The following is a 24,921-nucleotide window of genomic DNA, read 5'->3' on the forward strand; positions in this document are numbered from 1 at the left end:
GTGAGTGTGTTAGATTCCCTGGAACTGGAGTTACAGGCAGCTGCCATGTGGGTGCTGGGAATTGAAACCAGGTCCTCTGGAGAGCAAGCAGCCTGTGCTGTTAACCACTGAGCAATCTCTCCAGTCCTTGTAAGATGATTCTTAATGAAAAACCAAGTTTGGGACATAGCTTAGTGGTAGAGTGCTTGACTCAGCATTCACAAGGTCCTGGGTTCAATCCCCAATACCATCCTCTGCCAAAACCTACAGTTTTTAAAGGCCATCGAGATCATTGGCTCAGCAAGTAAAAGTGTTTGCTACCAAACCTGACAACCTGAGTTCGAGTCCCAGAACCCACATCATAGAGAGAAGTGGCTTTCAAACGCTGTCCTCTGACCTTCATGCTTGGGCTGTGGCGTACCCTGCCTCAAATTTTTAAAAAGACAAACCAAGCCTTCGGTATCAGCTACTTTTCTTGTTGCTGTGACACAAAAATCAACCTAAGGGTTTGAGTGTATGGTTTAAGGAGAGTTATTATTCACCATGGCAGAAAGACTTGGTAGCCGGGGTGTGACATAGCGGAGAGGTGAGTTCTGACTCAGCTACCTCTCCCCTCCCCTCCCCTCTTCTCCCCTCCCCTCCCCTTCCCGCAGTCTAGGCCCTAGTCTACTTGTTCCAGGAACCAAACTAACTCAGTCCATGCCGGACATGCCTGGGGTATTTTACTTGGGGATGGATTTGGGTCTTCATACTAGTACAGAAGCTCTTTACCTACAAAGCCATCCCCCAAAACTCCCGTCGAGTATCTACCAATAGCACCTTGCTTTCATTAATCACCGGATTGTTCTTATGTACCGCACTGTATACTGACTGTATAGCAACAAACACGTGACCAAAGACAGGCAAGAACTGAAGTTCTGACATCTCGACTTGGTTAAAGCGTGCCTCCGCCTCAGAACAAATGATCTCTTTGGGCAAGTTTGTGTTTTGAGGCAAAGAGCTGTGTCTTGTAAATAAGTAAATAAAAAGGTAAAATAATCCATTCCATTTGATATAGTGGTAGTGCATAGGGTAGGGAATGCTGGCAGGGTGAACGCACACATGGTTGTATGAGAGGATGTGCCTATGTGTGCATATGCATGGTTGTGTGTGAGGACATGCATGTGTGTGCACATGTGAATGCATGTGTGTACATGTACCTGTGGCTATGTGCATGTGTTTTCCATGTGAATGTGTGTACATGTGTGTGTGCATGTGTGTGTACATGGGTGTGCATACTTGTGGGGACTAAAGATTGATATTAAGTATCTTCTAAAATTGTTCTCCACCTTACTCAGCTTAAAAGATTTATTTTGATTATTTTTAATTCTGTGGATGTTTGTGTCTCGTGTGGGTATGTGCATGTGAGAGCAGATGCTGGTGGTGGCTAGAAGAGGGCACTGGATTTCCTGGATCCAACAGGCAGTTGTAAGCTGTCACCTGGGTGCTGGGAACTGAACCTCCAGGAGCAACAAGTGCTCGGAATCGCTGAGCTATTCTCAAGTCACAAGGACGCTACTTCTTACAGTCAGGAATGGGAATTGAACTTGATTGGTCTCCCAGCATCTATGATCATGTCTTATTCTCTCTTGAACTATAAATAGATGAGAATACCCAGGTAGACCTAATATTAGATTACTATTGCACTGATAATTAAATCCTGCCTAGCCATTAACATGATAAATTTGTTGTTTTGAGTCAGGGTTTTATATAGTGTCAGCTGGTCCTGAATTTATCATGTAGCCTTGGATGACCTTGAACTTCTGGTCCTCTTGCCCATATGCTGGGATTATGACTACTAGCCACTACACCTGGTCTGCATTTAAGATTTTCATGTTGATCCCTGTGAGTATGGTTGACTGGTGGGTTTGCTGAGTGTGTGTGCCCAGAGGTGTTGCCTTGGACAGTGGTCCTCATACAAAGCATGTGCAAATGTTGTGGGCTCTACCAACACGTGAGAAGCTGGAGTTACTTGTGAGTTGATAGAATTGCTGAGTCGCTAGCTAATACAGCAACACAGCCGTCCTTGACCTAGAGGACTTCCTGGGTGCCCATTTAATACCTGAGCATCTCATGCAGTCCAAGGCCATTGCAGTAGACATTCTTCTTTTAAACTTGCTGATAGAGATCTGAGAGGTTGAGTCACTTATCTGAACAGGCAGCGAGCAGGAGCAAGGACCAAGTCTGTTTTAACTGGTTCGGCAGAGGCTGCCTCAGCTCTGAACTGAGGCGGGCAGCACATGAAAAGCCTCAGAAAGCAACCTGTTCCCTTTCTGTTCAGTAAGTGTTTGAGGGATCATCTCTGGGAATAGTTGGTGTCTGTAGAATTGGCCCTCTGCAGGGCAGTGGACCCACAGACCCTGGCACAGGGAGCATGCTGCCCCCATGACTGTATATTACCTGAAGCTCTGAGCACTTTGGGGCTCAGTGGCTGCTGTGGTCACCCACAGCAGCAGGGAGGGCAGAGCTGTTCTTGAGGGCTCAGAGGATAGGGAGAGTCAGCTGTTCACCAGGTGACCTCAGGGACTCCTTGGGTTCATGATTTATCAGATAGAACAGTGGTTCTCAACCTCTGGGTTACAACCCCTTTGGGGGTCAAATGAGGCTGTCAAATCAGAAAATAGGTATCTACACTGTGATTCATGGCAATAGCAAAATTACAGCTGTGAAGTAGCAACACAAATCATTTTATGACTGGGGGTCACTACAACATGAAGAACTGTATTAAAGGGTCGCAGCGTTATTAGGATGGTTGAGAACTGAATTCTTCTAGCTGTGCATGTTTCTTTGTGGGATGTTGGCAAAAGCAAGTTCTGTTTTGAGGGGCTGGTTTGAGTTTCAGCTCTTCAGTCTACCATCAAACCACCAATTTCTAAGGCCTTGTGTTGGGAAAAAAGGGGGGGCAGGTTTAGGGTTGGGAGTGTGAGTGTTCTCTGGGCTGTGTCCTGTGTTTGGGCCACTCATTAAATGCCTTAGACAGAACTCATCATAAAACAGGTTGTGAATTGATTGCTTGGTGACAGTGTGACCAGAATCACTCTCTTGGTTCTAGCCTGCCCTTGTAGATCCCCAGGAGCAAGGAAAACTGACTCAGTGCTACACCCCCCCCCCCCCCCCCCCCGCAGGACCCCAGCCTGGAAGGGAGGAGCCCGGTAACGCAGAGCTGTCCGTGGTGCTGCTCAAGAGAGTGGCTCAGCTTCAGGCTGTGTCTGCCACCCTGAGGCTTGGGCTCACTGAACTTACTGAAACCTACCTGTGGCTGCAGAACAGAAGCAAATGAGGTTCTGGGGATTAGAAAGGTCTATGCTAGACTGACAGATTCCAGGCTTTGACTGGGGGGGGGGGTCTTTCTGGGCAGGCTTGGGGAAAAGAAGGAGGGAGGAGTTACTTATGGGAGAAAGGACCAGCAGGCCAATAAGATTCAGTTGTCTCCTGTGTAGCACAGGACCAAAGGACACTGGAAGGCTGTGTAATTTACCTTATTGGCAATAATTACAGAATCCTCCCAACCTCCTGAAATTTGTTCATTTTTTGCTTTATTAGCAACACAGAGCATAGTCTATTTTTGTTACTCTTTTTGGTTTGCTTTATTTTTAGGTTTACTCTTTTTTTTTTTCTTCTTGCACAAGTATTCTGCCTGCATGCATCTAAGTGTACCATAGGTGTGCAGTGCCCAAAGAGGCCAAATCCCCACCGTGGGCACTGGATCCCTTAGATGGAGTTGCAGTTGGTTGTAAGCTGCTAGGTGGCTGCTAGGAACTGAATCCAGGTCCTCTGCAAGATCAGCCGTGCTTTTAACTGTTGAGCCATTTGTCCATCCCCATTGCTTTATCTTTAAGACAACCACCTGTAGTTGGAATTATAAGAGGCGAGGCCTGTCATTGGACGAGAAGGAAGGATAGGCAGAAACAAAGTTTTAAAAAGAGGAAGAGAGGAGAAGCAAGGAGGGAGGAGAACATGGAAGCAGATGTAGACATTCCTCTCTGTACATCTCTGCATAGATACAGGTTTGTTATGAATATTTTATAAGGGGTGGGTGTGTACAGGATGGTTTGACTTGTCTAGGTGGGCAAATTATATCATTTGGCTCTGAGTTTATGGTGTGGATGTTTTGTGGGGTGTAACATTTGCTAAGTAAATCTGAGATAAAGCCACTAATAAATCATAAGATTCTGAAGTTTTGAATTTATTGAGCTGGCTGGAGTGTGGGCAGAGTTCACAGCTAGCAGAGAGACATCCGGGAGAGACACTAACCAGAGACGAATTAATGTTAGTTCCATATGGCCCCCCAGTGCCAGAACTAACTCTAGGGAGCAATGTGGCAAGGTGCCATGCTGGAATGGCTCACAGACCGTCTGAGTCAGAGAGGAGTTGGGGGCAGCGTGGAGCCGCTGAGATAAATTACTGTTAGTTCTATATGGTGATCCGGTGTCGGAACTAGCGTGGGAGAGACGCAGTGAGGAGAGATACTAACCAGAGATGAATTAATGTTAGTTCTGTATGACCCTACGGAGCCAGAACTAATGTCACGGAGCAACCGCCCAGGGGCAGGGGCAGTGTGGTGCAGCAAACGGTTACCGCCTTTTAATATTTACCGAAACAATCACCTCTGCTTTTTTTTTTTTTTTTTTTTTTTTTTTGGGGGGGGGTAGGTAAAGTGAGATGGCCTTGAACTCTGGAGTTCTGGGGTCACAAGTGTCACTGTCATACCAGCATCATCTGCTTTTCTTCATTTTTTTTTCTTTTTCTGAAATGCCATGTGAATTTTATCACACAAAATTAGTCTTGTGAGTCCGACTTGTGTATATGGTAATTCTAATTCCTTCTGATCCCTCTGTGGTGCCATGGGGAGTTGTAAGTCATTAGCTGGCTTGGCTGTGTTATATCTACTTTCTTGGCTTCCAATTTGAGGCTCTTAGGAAAACCCCTTTTAACATGTGCATACTAGCCTTTCTGTGGACAGTCACCTCATTTTCTAATTGAATGTAGGCAGACAGGACTGAGTCAAGACAGCTTTCTAAGCATCTGACATTTTTAAGTAGGCAAATTTGTTCATTTAAAAATGCCTTTCAGAAGACTGGAGAGATGGTTCAACCAGTAAGAACACAAGAAGCGCTTTCAGAGGACCCAAGTTCAATCCCCAGACTCATGTGGTGGCTCACAGATGGCTCTAACCTTTGTCTAGGGGATCTGATATCCACTCCAGCTTCTGTGGGCACCAGGCACACATCCCAACACATAAAGTAAAAGTACCATTCAGGCCAGGCATGCTGGCTCGAATTTCTAATCCCCAGCACCTGAGAGGCCGAGATAGGAGGATTCCCGATTAGAGACAAGTAGGGCAGAGAGAAAGAAGGCTTAGTGGGTCAGGACACTTGCTGCTGAAGCCTGATGGCCTGAGTGGTCCCCTCTCCCACGCCACGGGGCCACAGGTGAGAGAAGGGAGCAGACTCCCACACACATGCTCATAAACACACACACAAATAAATGTTAAGAAAAAGGTGCAGAATACCGAAGGGTCGTAAAAGGGACCCGGGGACCCACATCATAAGTAAGAGATTTGTTTCGTGATTTTCAGTTGATTATGTGTTTGTGCATGGGAATGCAGGTGCCCACAGGGGCCAGAAGAGGGTGTTGGGTCCCCTGAAGCTGGAGTTAAATGTGATCATTAGCTGATTTATGTGGTTCTAGGAATCAAACCCCAGTCCTGTGAGAGCCATCGCTCCAGCTCCACTGTTGGAGTGTGTGGAGTGTGTGGTCCCCGCCAGCCTGAATTGTTCCAGCCTTCCCGGTTTGCGCTCCTGGTTCCCTGGACCTGCCAGCAGCCTGCCCACTTGGCATCTGTGGCTGGTTCCTTTTCAACAAGTTGTTGAACACAGGTTTTCCAAGGCCTGAGTGTGGCCATCTGGAAAATCAGTCTGGGACTTTGGGCACATCCTTGAGCCTCTTCTGTGAAATGAGGTGGGGACATTTGAGTGACAGGCCACAGGGTTCTTGGCCTAACAGATCTGTGGTTAAGGTCAGTGTCCTTGTTTTGTTTTGAATTGCCCAGATGCCCTAGAAGCCACTGCCAGGTGGCCCTTTATGGTCCTGGGGATGGAGCCCCTGGCCTTGCCCATGCTTAGCAAGTGCTTAGCCTTAAGTCTCAGCACTCAAGTCCCACCACCATATTTATTCAGGAGGAAGGCCAGTGCTGTGACTGACACTTGTGAACTGCATGGCGTGACCTGGCTAGGACTAAAGTCACAGGCCCCTGCTTGTCAGGCCAGAGAAGTTCCTGCTTCATCTAACGATGTGTACACAGTTAGACATTGCAGGATGCAAAAGGGAGGCAGGAATTTCCAGTACCAGTGGATGTGCCTACTCTGTGCTGTGAGCCCACAGCCTTCACTGGAGGCTGGCAACTGACCCTGACCCCTCCCACTGCTCATATGTTCCACCAGGCAGAGGCTCTGGTGTGGCTGGCCACTGACTGCCCCCGAGGACAGTAGAGGGTGTTATACACGGTGGACCTTCCCTTCAGCAGGCGCTAGGACTAGGTCTCTGTGGTTCCTGGAAATGGGGAAAGAAGGAAGCTCAGGAGTTTAAGGAGCTCAGCAGCATAGGGTGACGATTTGTTGATCCATCTAGGGCAGGGGTTCTCAGCCTTCCTAACCCTAACCCTTTAATACAGTTCCTTATGCTGTGGTGACCCCCAACCATAACATTATTCTTGTTGCTATTTCATTTGCTGTTATAAATCACAACGTAAATGTATGTGCTTTCCAATGGTCTTAGGAGACCCCGGGAAAGGGTTGTTCGGCCCCCAAAGGAGTTGTGACCCACATGTTAAGGACCACTGTTCTAGACAGGTGGGCGGGGTGGGGAGGAAGCCCATGTTTGCTGACCTGCTCTGTGCCAGACGCTGGCTGTTCCAGCTGGGAGCCATTCATCTCCCTGCAGCTGAAAGGAGCCTGTGGCTCTGGAGCTTAACCACCTGTCCTCTGAAGAGGAAACCCAGATCTTTCTTACCAAAACTAGTGGGGTTTTTTCCTTCTTCTTTCTGGTATAGAAAACGATTTCACATTTCATTTCTCACGCAGAAATACCATCTTAAATTAAAAGTCTGAAGTGATCAAATGGGAATCAATCTGGCATCCTCTCAGGGCCTTCCTGCCTGCAGCTAAGATGTGCTTGCTGGCCCTTTAAGTCGGGTTCTCCTTGGGATTGCCGCAGCCTGAGGGGGAGGGCTAGGGATGTCTGCGGTGAAGATTCCCCAGCAAAGCCTTTCTTCTTGCAGCCTAGCCAGCCAGCCAGTGACGTCCTTACAGCTCCTAGATTTTCCTTTTCCCCAGGAGCCGCTGATTCATCTGCTGGCTGCTGTCAGCTCAGCAGCAGGGGGGCCTGGTAGCCCTGGTTCTCAGGCTGCGGGGTGGAGTCCCTACTCTGGGGAGGCATCCCCAGCCTCTGTGATGCCCATGGGTGGGGGTGGGAGGCACCAAGGGAGAAGGGGCAGCAAATCCCAGCCTCGTCAATGCAGGTGGGGAGGACCAGGCTTGGCCAGGGTCAGAGCCAGGGCCAACTGGGCCCCTTTACACTCCTCTGCCCCCCTCCTGTAGGTTGCTTCAAGGATGACCGCATTGTCTTCTGGACGTGGATGTTCTCTACCTACTTCATGGAGAAACTGGCTCCCCGGCAAGATGACATGCTTTTCTACGTGCGCAGGAAGCGAGCCTATCCAGGCAGTGAGAGCACTGTTGATGGGAGGAAGGTGGGTAACCCCCAATTCCATCCCACACCTGTGTTCCCCGATCCCATCCCACACCTGTGCACCTCCTCATCCCATACCACACCTATGCCCCATCCCATCCCATCACTGTGCCCCCATCCCATACCTGTGCCCCATCCCATCACTGTGCCCCATCCCATACCTGTGCCCCATCCCATACCTGTGCCCCATCCCATACCTGTGCCCCCATCCCATACCTGTGCCCCATCCCATACCTGTGCCCCATCCCATACCTGTGCCCCATCCCATACCTGTGCCCCCATCCCATACTTGTGCTCCCCCATCCCATCTCATACCTGTGCCCCCCATCCCATACCTGTGCCCCCCCATCTCATACCTGTGCTCCCCCACCCCATACTTGTGCCCCCCCCCCATCCCATCCAATACCTGTGCTCTGAACCTCCTGCAGGGCCTCCTTCCCCACTGCAGCATTCAGGCTACAGGGAAAGCCATAACTGAGCAGCCAGCATGTTTGTTTTTGCCATGACCCCAAAAGTCAGTTGATTGTAGCTTTGAGGAGGATCCAGTTCCGCTGATGTGGCCAGTCTCTTACAACCAGTGAGTGAATAGAGAGGTTCAGGGCTTTGAGTCCCAGGTCCAGGGCACTCCCCAGAGTGGGCAGGGCAGTGGCTGGCTGCTCGTGCTGGTGATGATGTTGCCCTTCTCTGGCTTTTACTATAAACTAGGGAATCTCTCAGGGCTCTGCTTGGTCTCCTGAACTCCAGCAACTGGGCAGCTAGACAGACAAGGAAACAGGTCTGAGGTAAAGTGAGTCACCCAGGTGCTACATGTGGTAGTGTGGAGCTCTTGAGACAGATGTTTGCACGTGTTCTCTTTACGGATTTTTTTTTTTTTTTTTTTTTTTTTTTTTTTTTTTTTGTGGTTTATAGAATGTTTAAGTGGCCCACATGTTAAACACATTTGCCTTCAAGGACAGCTGTGAGACCTGTCTAGGACTTTGTCTGTTTCCAAGTGCCCCGAGAGCCCGGAGACTCAGGCGCCAAGGTTTCTTAGTTATGGCTCACACACATGGGTCCCAGGAGCCCTTTGCCGCCCTCCAGCCACACATCTACAGGATACACTGTTGGGAGTGGACGCACCTGGGTGCTTGCTGCAAAGGAGGCCTTTGGTGCTTTCCTTCCCAGGCTGGCTTGGGAGGGGCCAGCAGGAGCCCATGGACCACTGGCCAGAGAGAAGAGCCAGAGGAGTGTAGGACCTGGAGAAGTGGGTGATGCTGCCACTGTACTAGGGCCAGGAGTGACAGGTGGGTGGAGCAGGAGATGCTCTGTGAAAGAGTTAAAGCTGAGACCTGATTGGTAGGTCCATCTGGCAGCTCTTGCTGCCACCAATGAGAGACAGGAACCTTCTCAAGAGGGAGGCTAGCCCTGGGCCCCTCAGTCTTGCCCCCTACACCCTTTCTGTTTGATAAGCAGCTCCAGTCCAGCTTCTCTCTTTGATCAGCATTACAGCTGTGGTCCAGACCCAGACATCTCTGGGACTTGGAACAGATGATCTGTAAGGGCTAAGCCCCCGGTTAAGATACATGGAGGCTGGGATGTTTGGGTTGACGTGACCACAGGTGCTGATGGCAGGAAGGGATAGGTGCTCGGGAGCCTCTGGGCACTGGTGAAGTAGCAGCAGTGCACCCTGGGTCTGGCACAACATTCATCCGATGTTTACCTCGGGGTGAAGGCCCCTGGAGCAGCAGGACTGTGGGGGGCAGGCCTGTGTGTGCTGTGTGGCCGCTGGAGAGGAAAATGAGACACGTAGGTGACAGCTTTGGGGCAGATGAGAAGCGCAGCAGGAACACTCCTTGGGAAATGCAGCCCTGGGCCCAAGATGGAGGAGTTCAGCAGGACCCCGTGGCTGTGTTGAGGCCCCTTGGGTGTGTTCAGGGGGTGTTGAGGTCAGTGGAACCAGCCTGAACCTAATGGGAGCATTGAGTAGCAGCCACATGGCAATGGCCCTTTCCCCAGCGCTGACACAGAAATAACTCAGGCTGGCCACTGTCTTTGGGAGTCTTTCACCGGGCAGACAGCCAGCATCCTATAGTGGGGACCACAAAAGAGGTGACATCTGTACACAGGTTTGTAGGACAGCTGTGCTGACGACACACCCTGGAGCTGGTATAGGACTTGCATGGTGGGGGAGGGACACCGGACTCATTTGACCCAAGATGTGCTATAACTTGAGTGACAGTTTGTGACACAGTGCCAGCAAAGTTCTGTGACCTCGGAGTGATATAGGCAGGGAGAAGTCACCAAGCGTCAGTGGAGTGAGACCAAGAATAACCAGTCTTTCTGCTCAGATGCTTTGCACAGGCGCTGGGAAGTGGGGACCCCCTCCTCTCATCCCACATACATCCTATTTAAGCTTGGTTGGCCTCCTGCACTCCTGAATGGATTCCAGGGGGTACTGGATGGTACAGGGCTTGGAGGGCCAGGCCTAGGATCAGGCAAGACTCAAGTCCACTTATTTTCCAGCCTAGCAGTCTATAGTGTGGCCTGAATGGGGCAGATGGAGGTACAGCCAAGAGCCCCAACCCACCAAGAATCAAGATCCCAGGGCTATGGAGATGTGAACTTTAGCGTCTGTGCACTAGGAGAGTTCTGCAGCACAGACCAACTGCCTCCTACCCTTTCCCATCCTTCTAGTACTGGTTGTCATGGCAACCGATTAGGCTCCCTGCCTAGTGGGGGGGGGGGCAGTGAGCAGAGCCGGAACAGCAGTGTGGGTGGGCACGGAGTGCCGGAGTTCCCACTCTCTGCTCCAGGATCACCTTGGGGATCTAGACCTGGTTTCTCCAGTGTGTCCTGGATCCTCTGCACCTTCTCCTCATGCCACCCCTGGACAAACACCCCCTGTTCTCAGCAGCCCATTCAGTCTTTGGCAGTGTGGGCATTGGCATCTGTCTGTGACCTCATCTATGTGGGTGGCCTCCTGTTGACACCCTCAGTGGTCCTACTGCACAGATTGCATTAAACCCACTTGGGCAACCTGAGCTCAGGAGTTGTGAGGGTCCTTCTCTGGTCCCACACTGTTCAGTGTCATGTTTTCTCCTTCAGTAGCTTTCTTTTGTGTATGAGTCAGGATCTCACTACATAAGTCCTGGCTGTCCTGGAACTCCAAGTAGACCAGGCCGGACTTAAACTCTGCCTGCCTCTGCCTCCTGAGTCCTAGGATTAAAGGTGTGCGCCACCACACTCAGCTGGTAGCTTTTGATTGTGACGAACATGCAAAGATTGGTGTCCAGAATGGTGGCCTTTTGTCTACTTGAGTATCAGGGTCACCAGCCTTCAGACCCAGAGACCCAGCCTGACCAGTGTGCTCAAGGGGCCCTTGGTCTGCAGCAGCTCCCTCCCTCCCTGGCCTCTCGGGTGGATCATCCCTGTCTGAGCTAACACTTCTGCTGCCTTCGCAGTCATTTATTAGAGGGTGCCTGTTGACATCGGTGGCTGTGATCTGCCGGTGTGGTTGCTGTGTGCTGTTTCTGAGTGTGCACGCCACCCTCCTGCACTCCTGTGTGTGGGTGTCTGATTACTTCCCTGTGCATTCTGGTGATACATATCAGAACCACCTATGCCTGCTGACCTGCCTACCGCAGGAGGGCACTTGTGCCATAGGTGTTCCCCACCCTGCCCTGAGCCAGGAGCAGGTGAGCACCTGCCTGTGTGGGCTCTCCTGCGGGAGTGTAAGCAAGACGAGTGTTAAGCATGGAGCAGCCAGTCAGACAAGTGGAGCTCCACTGAGGCAGGCAGCGTGGTGGCTCCCAGCTGAGTTTGGGTGAAACAGACAGTGGAGGGTAGGAGTCCCACCCATGTGGTACATCACACAGAGGCACCTCAGGTGCACACACACAAACAGGTCTGTGTCCCTCCCTGCAGGTGGCTTCAGAGCTACCCAGCAGGAGGTGACTGTTGTCTCTTGAAGTCAGACCTACAGGATCCCTCCTGGGGGCCTAGTTAGGACCTTGGACTCAGAACCCCTACAGGACAGACTGCTTCTGATTCCTTAATGCCTGTCCTGCCTGGAGTAGGGGGTAGATGGGGCTCTGGTCTCTCTTTGATGAGTTTGTAGCTTGTTCGATCCTCATCACTTACAGAGGGGTTAATGGTGCCTTCCTTGCAGATAAAAGGTTGATAATTTGTAAAACATGTAGACTAGCCTCCGCTGGCCACTGTGAGCCCAGCAGATGTTGCTGTCATTAGGACTTGGGAAAACACTTTTTCCATTGTTCAGATTGGACAACGAGGGTTCCAAGGAAAAGAGATGGCACTAGGGATGGGGTGGGGTCTTTGTATGTTACCACCAGCCTGGTGCAGTTATCAGGAGCAGGAGGCCCCAGTGGGCCCCAGCATCTCACTTTTGTCCTGTTGCCATAGGTTGAGGCTGAGCCTGAGGTGGAGGTAGAAGTGTTCCGGAGAGACTCTAAGAAGCTTCCGGGCCTGGGAGATCCTGACATCGACTGGGAGGAGAGTGTCTGCCTGAACCTCATCCTGCAGAAGGTACGGGGTGGGTGTTGGGGGATGCTCATGGACTGGTAGATGGCAGTCCCTCTCTGTCCACCACTGACAGTGCTTTCTTCCAGCTGGACTACATGGTGACCTGTGCTGTGTGCACGCGTGCCGACGGGGGTGACATTCACATCCATAGGAAGAAATCCCAGGTGAGCCCCTACCCCCTGCCAGCAGTCCAGACCTTCCAGCTACCTGTTGCCTGTTCTGTAAAGACATTTTACTCTCCCACCCCAAAGTGAGGCTTGATTCTGTGGGTTTCAGTCCTGGACATGCGCCCAGCCCCCCCCCCCCCCCCCCCGTGGCTCCTAGAGAGCATATATCTGGCTTTGGACTGATTGAGCACCGAGGGCCCTTGGCCCATTTCTGTGGTAGCTTTAGGCCTCCATCCAGGTCAGCCTCTCAGCCTTTTCATCTGCTTTCTTTCAGCAAGTGTTTGCCTCCCCCAGCAAACACCCCATGGACAGCAAAGGAGAAGAGTCCAAGATGAGCTACCCTAATATCTTCTTCATGATTGACAGCTTTGAGGAGGTAAGTGCTCAGCACGGGCCCTCTCCCCTTCCTCTCCTCCTGGGGGAGCTGAGAAGACCTGCAAAGCCTTCCAGAAGACATGGGCAGCAGGAAAGAGTCTGGATGGCAGCCAGTGGGGTTCCCCACTTCACTGGTTGACATAGACAAGCGTGTTCTTGCTCTAAGCCTAGGCTTACTCACTTACAGTGAGTGTCATGACCTCGTGACCTACTTAGGCATCAGGGTTGATGACCTGAGGACTAGTGAGTGGGAGTGTGTTACCTGACCAGATGGAGTCATCTGCTGCTCTGGGAATGAGTGCTTCCACCCTGCCCAGGGTGTTAGAGAGGAGGGGACTTCAGCTTTATGGCCAAGCCTTTGTTTCAAGATTGGGAAATTGTGCCCCAGACACATTAATTCACTGATGCCAGGAGAGGGTGGGGGTGGGGGTGCCATCCTCTTTCCGCTCTGCTTCTCAGCCAAGGTTGATGTGTGTGTATGTGTGTGTGTGAGATGTATGTGTATATGTGTATTGTGTCTGTCTGTGATGTATGTGATGTGTGTGTGATGTGTGTATGTGTGTTGTGTGTGTGTGATGTATGTGTATATGCGTATTGTGTCTGTGGTGTATGTGATGTGTGTGTGATCTGTGTTGTGTATGTGGGAAGGTATGTGTGTATGTATGATGTGTGTGTGATGTGTGTGTTGTGTGTATGTGGTGTGTGGGTGTGAATGTATGTGTGCATGTTGGGGATCCTAGTGCTTGCCTAGAGATATCTATTGTTCTTAGAAGCCCCATAAATGGTTTTTAGGGCCCCACAGGTATGGTGTCTGGAAATACCTGAGGCTCAGGAAGTGAGGTGGTCCCCCTGGGCTCACACTGCACGTGTGTTTGTTCTGAGTCTCTTACCTGGAAGCTCACACCTGGGTGTCAGATATGGTAACAGCAGCTCAGAAAGGCGGCAGGGTGTGGTCACACCACCTGTGTCCAGTTGCTGTTAGCCCAGGAAGGTAGTCACATGAGTTTTGGACAGCCAAGCTCAGAGCAAGGTGTGCTTGACTGGGGTGTGGTGAAGGAGATCCCCAAATGTCCCCATAGTCCTTGGAGCTTGACCGACATTAGGAAGTCAGATGAGGGTCTTGCCAGTAGCTCAGTGTGGGGCGGGGTCTCTTTCCCAGCTCCCTCCTGCTGTACAGCCCAGCTCCACCATGAGGGTTGAAGTGGGGGTGGTGAACATTGGGTGACTGTGGACCGGTCGCCTGACCTCTTCTCTGTGTACATGGTCTGTACATGGCCCCCTTTCTCTTTGAGCTTTCTCTTGCCTCCTTTCTCTTCCCCGATCTCTTCCTCCTCCTTTCTTCCCCAGGTCTCTGTCTTGAGACATTTTAACCCTATGTACCTCAAAAATCTCCATTCTTCTGCCTCAGCCTCTCTAGTGCCAGGATTACAGGTTGCCCCACACTCCATGATTAGCTTCCTCCCCCTCAGCCAAGTCAGGGTGTGGTTTGGGTGGTGGCACTGATGTTGGAAGTTTGACATCTCCGTCTCTTCATCCCTGTCCTTAGGTGTTCAGTGACATGACAGTGGGGGAAGGAGAGATGGTCTGCGTTGAGCTTGTGGCCAGTGACAAAACCAACACGTTTCAGGGTGTCATCTTTCAGGGCTCCATCCGCTATGAGGCGCTCAAGAAGGTGTATGACAACCGCGTGAGTGCAGGGCCACCTGGGGTGTGCGTCCTCCCCCAGGCCTACACTGATGAGACCAACCCATGTCATCTCAGTACACCTGAGTCCATCTGAGGTGCAGATGGGACTCCTCCTTCCTCTGTGACATGCCAGCGAGTGGCACATTGGCAGCCCCTTGCTATCTGTGGCCTAGTACTGGAGACACTCCCAAAACTAATCTTTGATTAATCAGCTCTAGGAGTCGTGATAGTCTGACCACTCTCCTAGACTGGTACTGTCCAGGCTGAGGAAGGAGCAACCTGTTGTTAAGGTCCCGGCCTGTAGTATGGGTGTGCAGGGCAGGGAGACAGCCTTGGCCAGGGACTGGAGCACATGCCATACGGGACTGCTTGTTGGGTTCACTGGGTTCCCTGTGGCCTAGGCTCCTCAACATGGCCTCGGAGATGGTAATACTGTGTCTTCAGAGAGAGGACCTGTGAAGTCAGTTCCTTGGTTCTGACTGAGGCCCTGTCCTTCCCACCTGCTTTAGGTGAGTGTGGCTGCTCGCATGGCCCAGAAGATGTCATTTGGCTTCTACAAGTACAACAACATGGAGTTTGTGCGCATGAAGGGGCCTCAGGGCAAGGGCCATGCAGAGATGGCAGTCAGCCGAGTGTCCACTGGTGACACTTCCCCCTGTGGGACCGAAGATTCAAGCCCAGCTTCGCCCATGCATGAGCGGGTAAGGGCTGCATAGCTGGGGGAGGGGCCTCCTGTCCCTTGGGTTTATTTCCTGTGGTACCGTCACCCCACAGACCCCAGGTAAGGGAGATCTCACTGGCTGACCTCCACTGCTGATGAGGCTGAGGCTTAGAGAAGAGGTTGCCTTGATTAAGGTCCCCCAGCAGGTTCATACCTAACCATGGTTGATACCCTGAGCAGAAGAAATTGACCAGGAGCTGGGCCTGGTGCCTGCATGAACCTGCTGGGCAGCTGTGGCCACATAAGCTATTCTGCAGTGAGCCAGGTAGGGATGAGGAAGAGCTGACCTCCATGTTGTCACACAAGGTCAGCAGCAAGCACATGACTCGCTTTGGGCCTGCTTGTTTGTTTAGGGTATTCTGTTAGCAACATCCCAAGGGCAGGGGGAAGGATTCTGCCCCTGGTGCAGCTCTGACAGCTCAGCATGGGACCTCACGTTTTGCTTTCTCTGAGCTCCCTCATTGCCTAGAGGGGAGCTGAGGTCAGTGGCCAGGTAGAGACCCTAGGCTCAGGCGTGAGAAGGGCTCAGCCTGTGGGGTCAGTGTTCAAATGCCACTCAGTGGTCTGTGAATCAATCAGCCCTTGTCCCAGAGACTGGCCAGCCGCATTCTGGGCTCTGCTGCACAGGTGTCCACCTTGGACGAGTCTCTTTCTCTCTGAGCTTCTGTTTCTCGTTGAGAAGTAAGACATGAACCTGCTTCCCACAGTGTAAGGGCTCCAGGCACACCACTCACAATGCCTGCCTGGGGCTTAGCCCTGTGAGGTGTCCCAAGTGGCGGCCACAGTGGTTCCTGCATCTGATGAGAAGCGACTCAAAGCCGATGGTGCCTGACTAGCTGCTGCTCGTGTTAGCTCCTGGGCGCCTCCTTTTCTTTCTTTTGGAATCATTTAGTGTGTTTTATAAGCCAAACAAAACCAGGAAGTGCTGGGGTTTTGTCAAATGTCTCACTTCAGGAAGGGGCCCTCTTGCTTTTGGAATGGTCAGACTGTGGATTCTGCACTCCCAGGTGATAGCCAGATTATGCCCAGTTTTGTTGGCACTCGGACACCAGAGTGTGTGCAGATATGGCCCAGGTTGGCACAACTGGGTGTCATCTGCTGAGTACCCACAGATGAGCCCTTAGACTCACTCATGCCCTGATTTTTCTCATCTGCCAAGTGGGAATGGCCGAGGGGGATGAGATGTCCCTAATCATACTCTTCGTATCGGGGAGGTTGTGGAGCCCTGGGGCCGTGAGGTCACACAGGACCCAAGCCCACCGCCTGTGTACGCACTGTTGTTTGTCTTCATGTTCTCAGGGTTTACTTGTAACCAGTGTACAAGAAATGCAGACTGTGTGTACTGTGGTTTCTGGTATTTGTTTTTTATCTTTTGAAAACTTCCCTGGCTTGAGGGAGGACCTTCTGGAGCCCAGCAGCCGCCGGGACTTTGGTGGATGTCGGAGCTATGACGGGGAGGCCGATGGGGTCCCGAAGTCTCGGTCCCAGCTCATCTTGCTGCTCCGATTCTTGTTTGCATGGGGAGGAGGGAGGGGATGGGCCAAGTTCCCTATGTCTGGAACGCCCTTCCCCCCCTTCTTCACCTGGCGAACTCCTACTCGTCCTTCAAGACCCAGCTCAAGCGGCAACCTCCTCCAGGAAGCCTACTCTGATTTTACAGGCTGTCTGTCCCTTCTTTCTTTGTGCTTCCATGTTCTGTGCTTCCCTTTCTCTGTCTCGACGACCAGCATGCATTCTGTGGTTGTCACTTGAGTCTGTCACCCCCAGCAGACTGTGAGCTCCTTGAGGGCAAGGGACCTATGTCTTGTGCCTGTCTGTGCCCAGCTCACCCTCAAGTGAGTGTGGAGGCTGTTGGTGGCTGGGACTGAATGTGCTTGGGAGGAGAGAGACGGGCAGAGAGCTGCCTAACCTGGGCGCTCATGAAAGGGGCTGGGCACAAGGGGCAAGGGCCCAGGGGTTGACCTGGGGTGCAGCCCCAGTGGCTTTACACAGCTCAAGGCCCCCGTTTGTGTGCCCTCACTGCTCAGATGTCAGATAGGCACCAGGAGTTGTGGTGCTGGGGCATGGTTGGTACAGCATGGCTGTGCTTAGTCCACACCAGCAGCCTGTCACCTGGCATTTACACAGATGTGGAAGAGGGGCCCCTCTGTCAGTTTGTTGGCAGCCTGCTCCCTCCTTAGGCAGGACTGGCTGCTGGCATGTGGCTAGCCTCCAGCCCCCAGCATCCCCTCAGCCAAGACAGCTGACCCTCAGGCCAAGGTCAGCAGCTATGACCAGCCCCTGCTTGGGCTAGCTCTGCAGGTGGGGTCCAAGCGGCACTGGGGTGTCATGGCAGAGTCTGTTCCTGCTGCTTTTGTGACTTGAGCTCCTTGTTCCCAGGTGACCTCCTTTAGCACCCCACCCACCCCAGAGCGAAACAACCGGCCTGCCTTCTTCTCCCCATCCCTCAAGAGGAAGGTGCCACGGAACCGCATTGCAGAGATGAAGAAATCACACTCAGCCAATGACAGCGAGGAGTTCTTCCGAGAGGATGAGGGTGGAGGTGACTAGCCTTCTTCTCCCTTTGTGCTCCTGCAGAGGAATGGCCCTGCTCTGGCTTGCATCCACCTGTCTGTCTGTGTGGTCACTGTTCCTGGCAGTCATTTTCACCCAGTGGCAGTTGGAGAGCCACACACACCAGGTGTAGAGTGCTGGCCCCAGGACTGGGGTGTAGATGAGGCAGGAGCCTGCCTCAAGAGCCCTTGTTCTTGGGCTGTCCACCCACCTCATGTTCAGGGGCTCTGTTCTTCCTCTTCTGCTTCTTGGGCCAGCTTTGCTCATTCTAGAACCTTCTGTCCTGGGTAAACCTCAAAGCTCTTCTCTGTTGCCTCTGTCTCCTGGTTTCCCATGAGTCACCAAGCTCACAGATCTTCCCTGTGCCCCCCTTGCTTCCACCCACTCACCTTCCTTCCCAGTGGTTGGAATCACTGACAGTGAGTTGTGCATTGTGGTGGGACAGGACTCCTCAGTCCTGGTTGGACCACGGGAGCTGGGGTTGGTGGGCAAAGTAGTCACTCAGTCCTGTAGAAAGTGGGGTTTGGGGACTCGGGGTGGCCCTCAGAACTGGGTTGCAAGTTTCTTGGGGGAATGTCCAGCATCTCTTACCCTCCCCAGAACAAATCTGTACCATGCCGGTTCCATGAGCATGCTAAGTGGACGAAAGAGGGAAGGTTTCCCTCAGTGCTTTCTGTCCAGCCTGGCCCAGGTAGAGGTGGGCCCCGGCAGACAGGAGGCTCTGGGGCCTGGAAGCAGGGCTCTGGGGGTGGGGGTGGGGATGGGGGTGGAGCGGCATTGGTGAGGAACATCTGTGAGCATGGCCTCAGTCCAGAGGAGTTATGATGTCTTGTGCCACCTCTCCCATGTTCCCTGGCACACACTAGCATACTGAGCCAACCCTCTCCTCTCCAGCCGACCTGCACAATGCCACCAACCTGCGGTCTCGGTCCCTGTCCGGCACAGGACGGTCCCTGGTCGGGTCCTGGCTGAAGCTAAACAGAGCTGATGGAAACTTCCTTCTCTATGCACACTTGACCTATGTCACTTTGCCGCTGCATCGGATCTTAACAGGTACACAAGGGCAGAGCCCTGCAGAGCCTCCCTGCTCAGGTTTCAGCAGGATGTAGTTCCTGTAGCCCGTGTCTTCCCTCCACATGGATCCCTGAGGTCCTCGCTGACCTGAGTGGTTGCACTTGGGTGTTGTGAAGGAGTCTCTGGGGGTTTTGTTTTTCTTGGCCCTTACATCTGTGCTTCTCCATTGCTGGATGGGAGGGTGGGGTGGTGATAGTGTCTGCAACCTCTGAGGTCCTATCAGAAATGGTGGGTGTCTGTGGTAGTTTCGGCTCCCTCCCAAGAATGTCCTCACCCCACCTGCCTCCCTCCTGTCACCCTAGATATCCTGGAAGTACGGCAGAAACCCATCTTGATGACCTAGTGTGTGTGGAGCCTGCACGGAGCCCTGGCCCTGCCTGGCCCTGGGAATGCTGCCAAGTGCCTACCTGTCACCGCCAACCGGGGTCTTCTGTGACAAGCCAGCACCGGAGCTACAGCCAGGCAGGGTCACTCGACTCCCGGGGCCAGGGCCGACTCCACGAACACCAGCCCAAACTGAAGTGCCTCGTCCTCCTCCCTCGCTGGCTCTGCTCCCACCCTCTGCCCGCGCTCAGCCCCCTCTGCCTATCTCTGAGAGCCTTCTGCTCCCAAAGAGGGCCAGAGACACCAAGAGATCATAGAGAGCGTGAGGGGCTGCCAGCTTCCAGAATGTTCTTAGACTTCCTGACCTCAGCTCCTGTACCCCTGCCGGGGCTCTGTGCCAGGCCACTGTCCACACATCCTACACAAAGCCAGTTGAAGATTTTGTAACACAGTACTGACGAGCCTCAGCTCGAGAGTCGGTCCCAGCCTTGTTCTCCCATAGTTCTTGTCACAGTGGGTCCCAGCTGGGGTTGGCTGGGAATACCTCGCCCTGTGCCCAGCTCCAGAATGGGTCTCAACCGCCAGCTGGGCAGACAGGCCCCGATCCCCCAGAATGGCCTTTGCTTCCATCCAAAGAACACCGCCAACACACACACCTCCGACCCCGAGACGCCCTACGTCGATCTCGGCTCTCCGGAGGGACGCAGAATTTGGTTCTGAAGGAAAGTGGGAGGGTACTTCTGAGGGATGTCTGATGGGGACCAGGGTGGAATCCTCCTGGGACGGTTGTAGGCAAAACCACCCTGGGGCCAGAGCTTAGAGCGAGGCTGGTGCTGTCCCCTTTGCCCCGTGCTTTGGTCAGCATGCTGGTCTTGTCCTCAGCCTGGCAGTGTGCTCTAGCTGAGGCCTCCTTTACCCACCTGGAATAAACTGGAAGCTGGGCCTCCTGTGGCTGCTGGGTTTAATGCCCCAGATGCAGAGAACTCAGCTTTGTATGTAGAGCTCGGCCCCTCTAGGTTGGAGAGCAGACACAGGAGCATGGCTCCTGTCTGGTTCCATTCTTTGGTCTCTGGGAGTGGGCACTACTTTGGGGCTTTCTCTAGATTTTGTATGTTGTTATTAAAAGCGAGCTATTGCATTTCATTCTGCCTCAGTTTGCCCACCTGTAAAATGGGGCTGATACCACCTACCTCACTGAAGTCTCCAGGGTTCAAGTGCATGGCTAGGTCAGGGTTTGTTTACCTGTCATTCTGCATAGCTTAGTTGGATCTTAGGAGTGGCTGTTAGGTAGCAAGGAAGCTTGCCTCTCCTGCCTGCTTTGCATTAACTCCTTCCAAAGGGATGGGTGAGTAGTTTGGTAAGCTTAGACACTGGTGTTGTGCTGGAGCCTGGGTGATTCTAATCTAACCATCAAAGCAGATTGACATTCTGTCTCGAAATGCCAGAATACCTCAGGCTTATGGGTGTGGTCCTTTGGGTTAGGATAGCCATTTCTCCTGTAGGGCTTGTGGATGTTAACCCCACAGCTGTTTCTAGGGAGGTAACAGAACCTGCCACTTCAGGAACCTGACCGTTCTGTGGTCTGAACACTCTGGATTTCTGTCTTAGGGGGACACAGCCAAGCATGTCTAGTGTGGAAGACAGAGGTAGTTCTAAGCTTTGCAGTTCCGTGGCTTCTCTTCCGGGGGTTCCCTCTACCAGATCAGCCAGACGCTTGGCTGTGAGTACGAGCACTTCCCGGGCTGTGGGAAGGTGGAGTGTGTCCTGCAGCTGTGTCTGTGTGGCACATGGAACATGCTAATATCTGCTTAGGTGCTGTAATCCCTTTGTAGAGGAGGAACGCACCCCAGAGAACGTACAATGGCAGGAGGCAAACCTGGTCCACGCCCCGGTCTCTGGTCTGAATCACAGGGCTGTCCCCAACTACACAGCCAGACAGTTATTTGGTCACAATTCCCTTTTCTCCAGAGGGCACTTTTGAGTTCTAAACATGTTCAGAGGCCCCTGAGAACTGGGTTAGAATTCTGACATCAGAGGGCCAGACATGGTAGCAACGGTGCAATCCTAGCACTGGGGCTGAGGCAGGAGGATAGTTCTGGACAACCCAGGCTACTTAACAAAACCCTGTCTCAATGTGACAAATGACAGCAGAAGCACCCAGAGTCCTCCTGGGGTTGACAGTTTGGCTTCTGGGGCCATTTAATTTTCTTGGGAACGTATCTGTCCTTACACAACACAAGGAGACAAGGACCCACAGGGATTCAAATGCAGTTGTGTTCTGAGGAAACCTAGGTGTCAGTCTTCAGGACACTAAGAAAAGTGCGGCTTGCTTTGTGTCCCTTGGAGGAGGCATTTCTGTTTCTTCAGAGAGTGTTTGTCTTGCCTCCTGGGATCTTGTTGGCACCCTGACTACAGTGAGGCAGCCCGGCTCATTCTCCCCTCCCAAAGTATAATTATTGAAAACAGGCAAAAAATAAATAAGCTAGGTGTGGTGTCTACATAGCAAGTTCTAAGACAGCCAGGGCTACATAGTGAGACCCTGTCTCAAATAAAAAAACCTATTTTCATTAAGACATCCCAGCCCCTGTGTATTTAGTTCCATTCCATTGAATATAATATACAGTGTCATAAGTGATTTTAAATTTCTGGCCAAAACTCTAGATGTATTGGTTTTAGGTCCTGTTTATCATGTTGGCCGTCCTTTCCCACTTTAAAATCAGAGTACCTTAACATCACATTCCTGTTTAGGTTCACTCATCTCTGTATCATTAAGCAGGACTGTCCCCCTGGACACAGCCACCCTGAAAAGTAAATATAACACTCAAAATGACGAGGAGCTCTAAGGGACATGAACGCTTAGGCACCATGGGTTCATGTGCTTCACAGAAGTTGCTGACCCTGGCACACCAGGTCCTGCCTCATGTGACCGGGCCTGAAGAGTGAGGCCGAGTCTGGAGACCATGTGTCAATATCTTGAGCTTGAATAAAAGTAGCCTTTTGGGGCATCTGCAATGGCCCTTCCAGGGAGGTAGCCCCCTGTCCCTCTGGGTGAGGAGTGGTGTACCTAAAAGGCTTTCACTGAATGGGTACTGACACAACCCTCCAAACCTTTCTCTGAGCCCCTGGGACAGCCACTGGCCACTGTTTGAACATCACACAAACTAAGTGATTTGACAGCTTGTGGCTGGGGTGGAGATCTGAGTTCTGCAACAGGGAGAGCCCCATAAATGGAGGAAGCCAAGGAGTTCTGTGTTTATCTAATTCCAAGGTGATTTCAGGCCATGAGCTATCAATAGGGGTTTTCTGTCTGTTGTTTTTGAGACAGGGTCTTCTCTAGCCCAGGCTTCTAACCTACTGTACAGCAGAGGGTGACCTTGAACTCATGAACCCCCCCCTCCACCACCATGTGCTGGCATTAAGAGGCTTCCACCACCCTGCCGGTTTTATGCTGTGCTAGGGGTAAAACCCAGGGCTTTGTACCACTGGGCAAGCCCTCTTATTAGCTGGGCTACTCTCTCAGCTCTTTCTGACCTCAGCCCTTACTTTGTAGGTCAGGAAACTTAGAAGCAAATATCAGTCTTCTTTCTTCCAAAGTTATTTATGGGAATTTACACCTACAGAAATGTTTTGTTTTTTGCTACTTCAAAACCTGTTATTTCTACAAAAAAAAAGTTTTTTTTTTTCAACAAAGATATGGGGTAGCACACATTGAATGTGTTAGTGTGCAAATTCTGAGCACCTTTCCCATGAACACCCAAATCCAACAGAAAGCCTCTCAAGGCAGGTTTTGTGGTGGCTGTTGACTTGATTTTACATTTGAGATATTGCTTTATATTTTAGAGACATTTAAAATGAATTTTCTTTGAAGTGCCCCATCTTTACCTGTGTCTTTTAATAATACGTTTCACATTAAAACAAACAGCAAATCAAGGAAATGACCTTGACTTTGCTAACATTTTGAAATATCTACTGGGACTGATAAAAGCCATCCCTCACTCTGATCTGTGAAGACCCTGTGAGGGGTATAGTGACCACCCTAACCACAAGTGTAGGCATATCCAAAGCTGACCACATGATGCATTTTGGGCTCAGTTCTGTGCTCCCATAAAAATATACTCTGGCAGTGTTTGGACTAATTTTTTTTCTAAGAGAACCCCTGAAAACCATCACAGTAGCAGGACAATGGCTGGACTAGAAGCTGGGGACCTAGACAGGAATTTAGAGAAGATCCCAGCAGGCATCTGACCTTGTTGCTGAGCACTTCTTCAATGGGATGCTGAGCAGGTGGGGGTGGGGTGAAGATAGGGGTGGGAGCATCTGACTGGCTCTAGGGTTTGTAATCATCACAGGTGGGAAATACAGCCACCTTTCATGCATATGGGTTTCTAAAACATGCCAAATGACTTATGTCACAAATAGGGCCTAATATACTGTATACACTGGAGTCAGACCTGCAGTGGAGACAGAGAAAGGGAATCTGAGAAGACACAGTAAGGAATCAGTACCCTAGAGACACCAGACCAGGAGGGTTTTTCTGAACTGGCACCTTCAACTACAGGTGGGAAGGAGGCAGTGGCTCAACAGGTAAATCATGTCCCCTTGCTATCCACATCAATCACTGGGCAGCCCTTTCAAGTGGCCTGAAGCCTCTGCCCTGGAAAGCTGGCTACAGTGCTGGCCTTCTGTTCCCAGCTGCTTTGGTCTTTATTCCTGACTCATATATCCCTTTAAGGAGCTGCACCGCTGTCAGCCTGGAAGAAAATGTTCCCTGGAAAGGAAAACCTTCCAGAACATATGTAGAAGAGAGCAGTGTAAAGAATGCAGTCCATGTTGCTCATTGTACATACCCATGTCAACTGGAGGCATCAGACTTTGCCCTTGGTAAAGGGACGGAAGGCTGGGAAATGTGAAGGAAAAGCTTGCTCTGGGGATGGGTTCCTGTTCTTAAGTGTCACTCACTTGCCTCCTACAGCCTCATGTAAGCCAATGGGCCATCAAAATTTTCTCTATGTGGATGGCGCTTTCACTTTGGAATCTGACTTTAATAAAGCAATTGGGTTGCTCAGTTTGAAATAACCATTGTTTCTGATGAACTCTGATTATAGTTTGAATACACTATTTTACTCGAACGACTTAAGCCAAGCCTAGAAACCAGTGTAGTCCTGGTTCCCCAGCAAGCCATGTCACCCCAGTTTGTAAGGGCCTGGGGTCTTCAAAGGGAAAGTAAACCCAATACATCCCTCAAGTTCTCTGACAGATGTGACAAGGTCATGTATAGAGGTTGGCATAGTTTCTGGGAATATGGTGGTCACTGCTATTTCCTCCTTGGATGTGCTAAAGGGCACTTACCCCATGGCTACAGCTGGGAGTTACAGGGAGGAAGCCTGCCAGCCAGTGGTGGTTGATCACAGCTGTGCAACAGGTCATCTGCTCACATACAATGGCTATTAGTGTGACTATACAAAACCCACTACATCAAAGACTGGGCCTTGACCGGAGGTTTTAGTTCAGTTGTCAGTTCTAGTTTGTAGGAACCTCTGGCACTGGGAGCCCCAGGGTTATACTGGGAGTCCACACCAGATCAGTCTGTCTCCCTAATGGCACTGGGACAATCTCATTCTTCAGCAAGCACCTATGACTCTCAGTTCAGAACCCCGAGGACAGCCTTTTTGGAAACACTTTATAACTCAGATAATGCAGTGTTTCTTAGGAAACTTCAGAAGTTGAATGCAA

At 51.5% G+C, this 24,921-nt stretch overlaps 1 protein-coding gene across 1 annotated transcript in view; it reads left to right on the top strand.

Moving 5' to 3' along the window:
• The window catches only part of KIAA0930, a 36,207-nt gene extending 15,876 nt beyond the window's left edge, over positions 1–20,331 (top strand). The window contains exons 2-10 of the mRNA XM_080939643.1: positions 7,617–7,768; positions 12,169–12,291; positions 12,375–12,452; positions 12,730–12,831; positions 14,377–14,517; positions 15,026–15,217; positions 17,617–17,779; positions 18,685–18,843; positions 19,167–20,331. Coding sequence (XP_080795769.1) covers positions 7,617–7,768; positions 12,169–12,291; positions 12,375–12,452; positions 12,730–12,831; positions 14,377–14,517; positions 15,026–15,217; positions 17,617–17,779; positions 18,685–18,843; positions 19,167–19,207 — 1,151 coding nt within the window. The 3' untranslated portion in view covers positions 19,208–20,331. The remainder of the gene's footprint in view (positions 1–7,616; positions 7,769–12,168; positions 12,292–12,374; positions 12,453–12,729; positions 12,832–14,376; positions 14,518–15,025; positions 15,218–17,616; positions 17,780–18,684; positions 18,844–19,166) is intronic.
• The last annotated feature ends 4,590 nt before the right edge of the window (positions 20,332–24,921 follow it).

This window comes from Micromys minutus, assembly GCF_963924665.1.
Source record: "Micromys minutus genome assembly, chromosome: 27".
NCBI classification, from domain to species: Eukaryota; Metazoa; Chordata; class Mammalia; order Rodentia; family Muridae; genus Micromys; species Micromys minutus.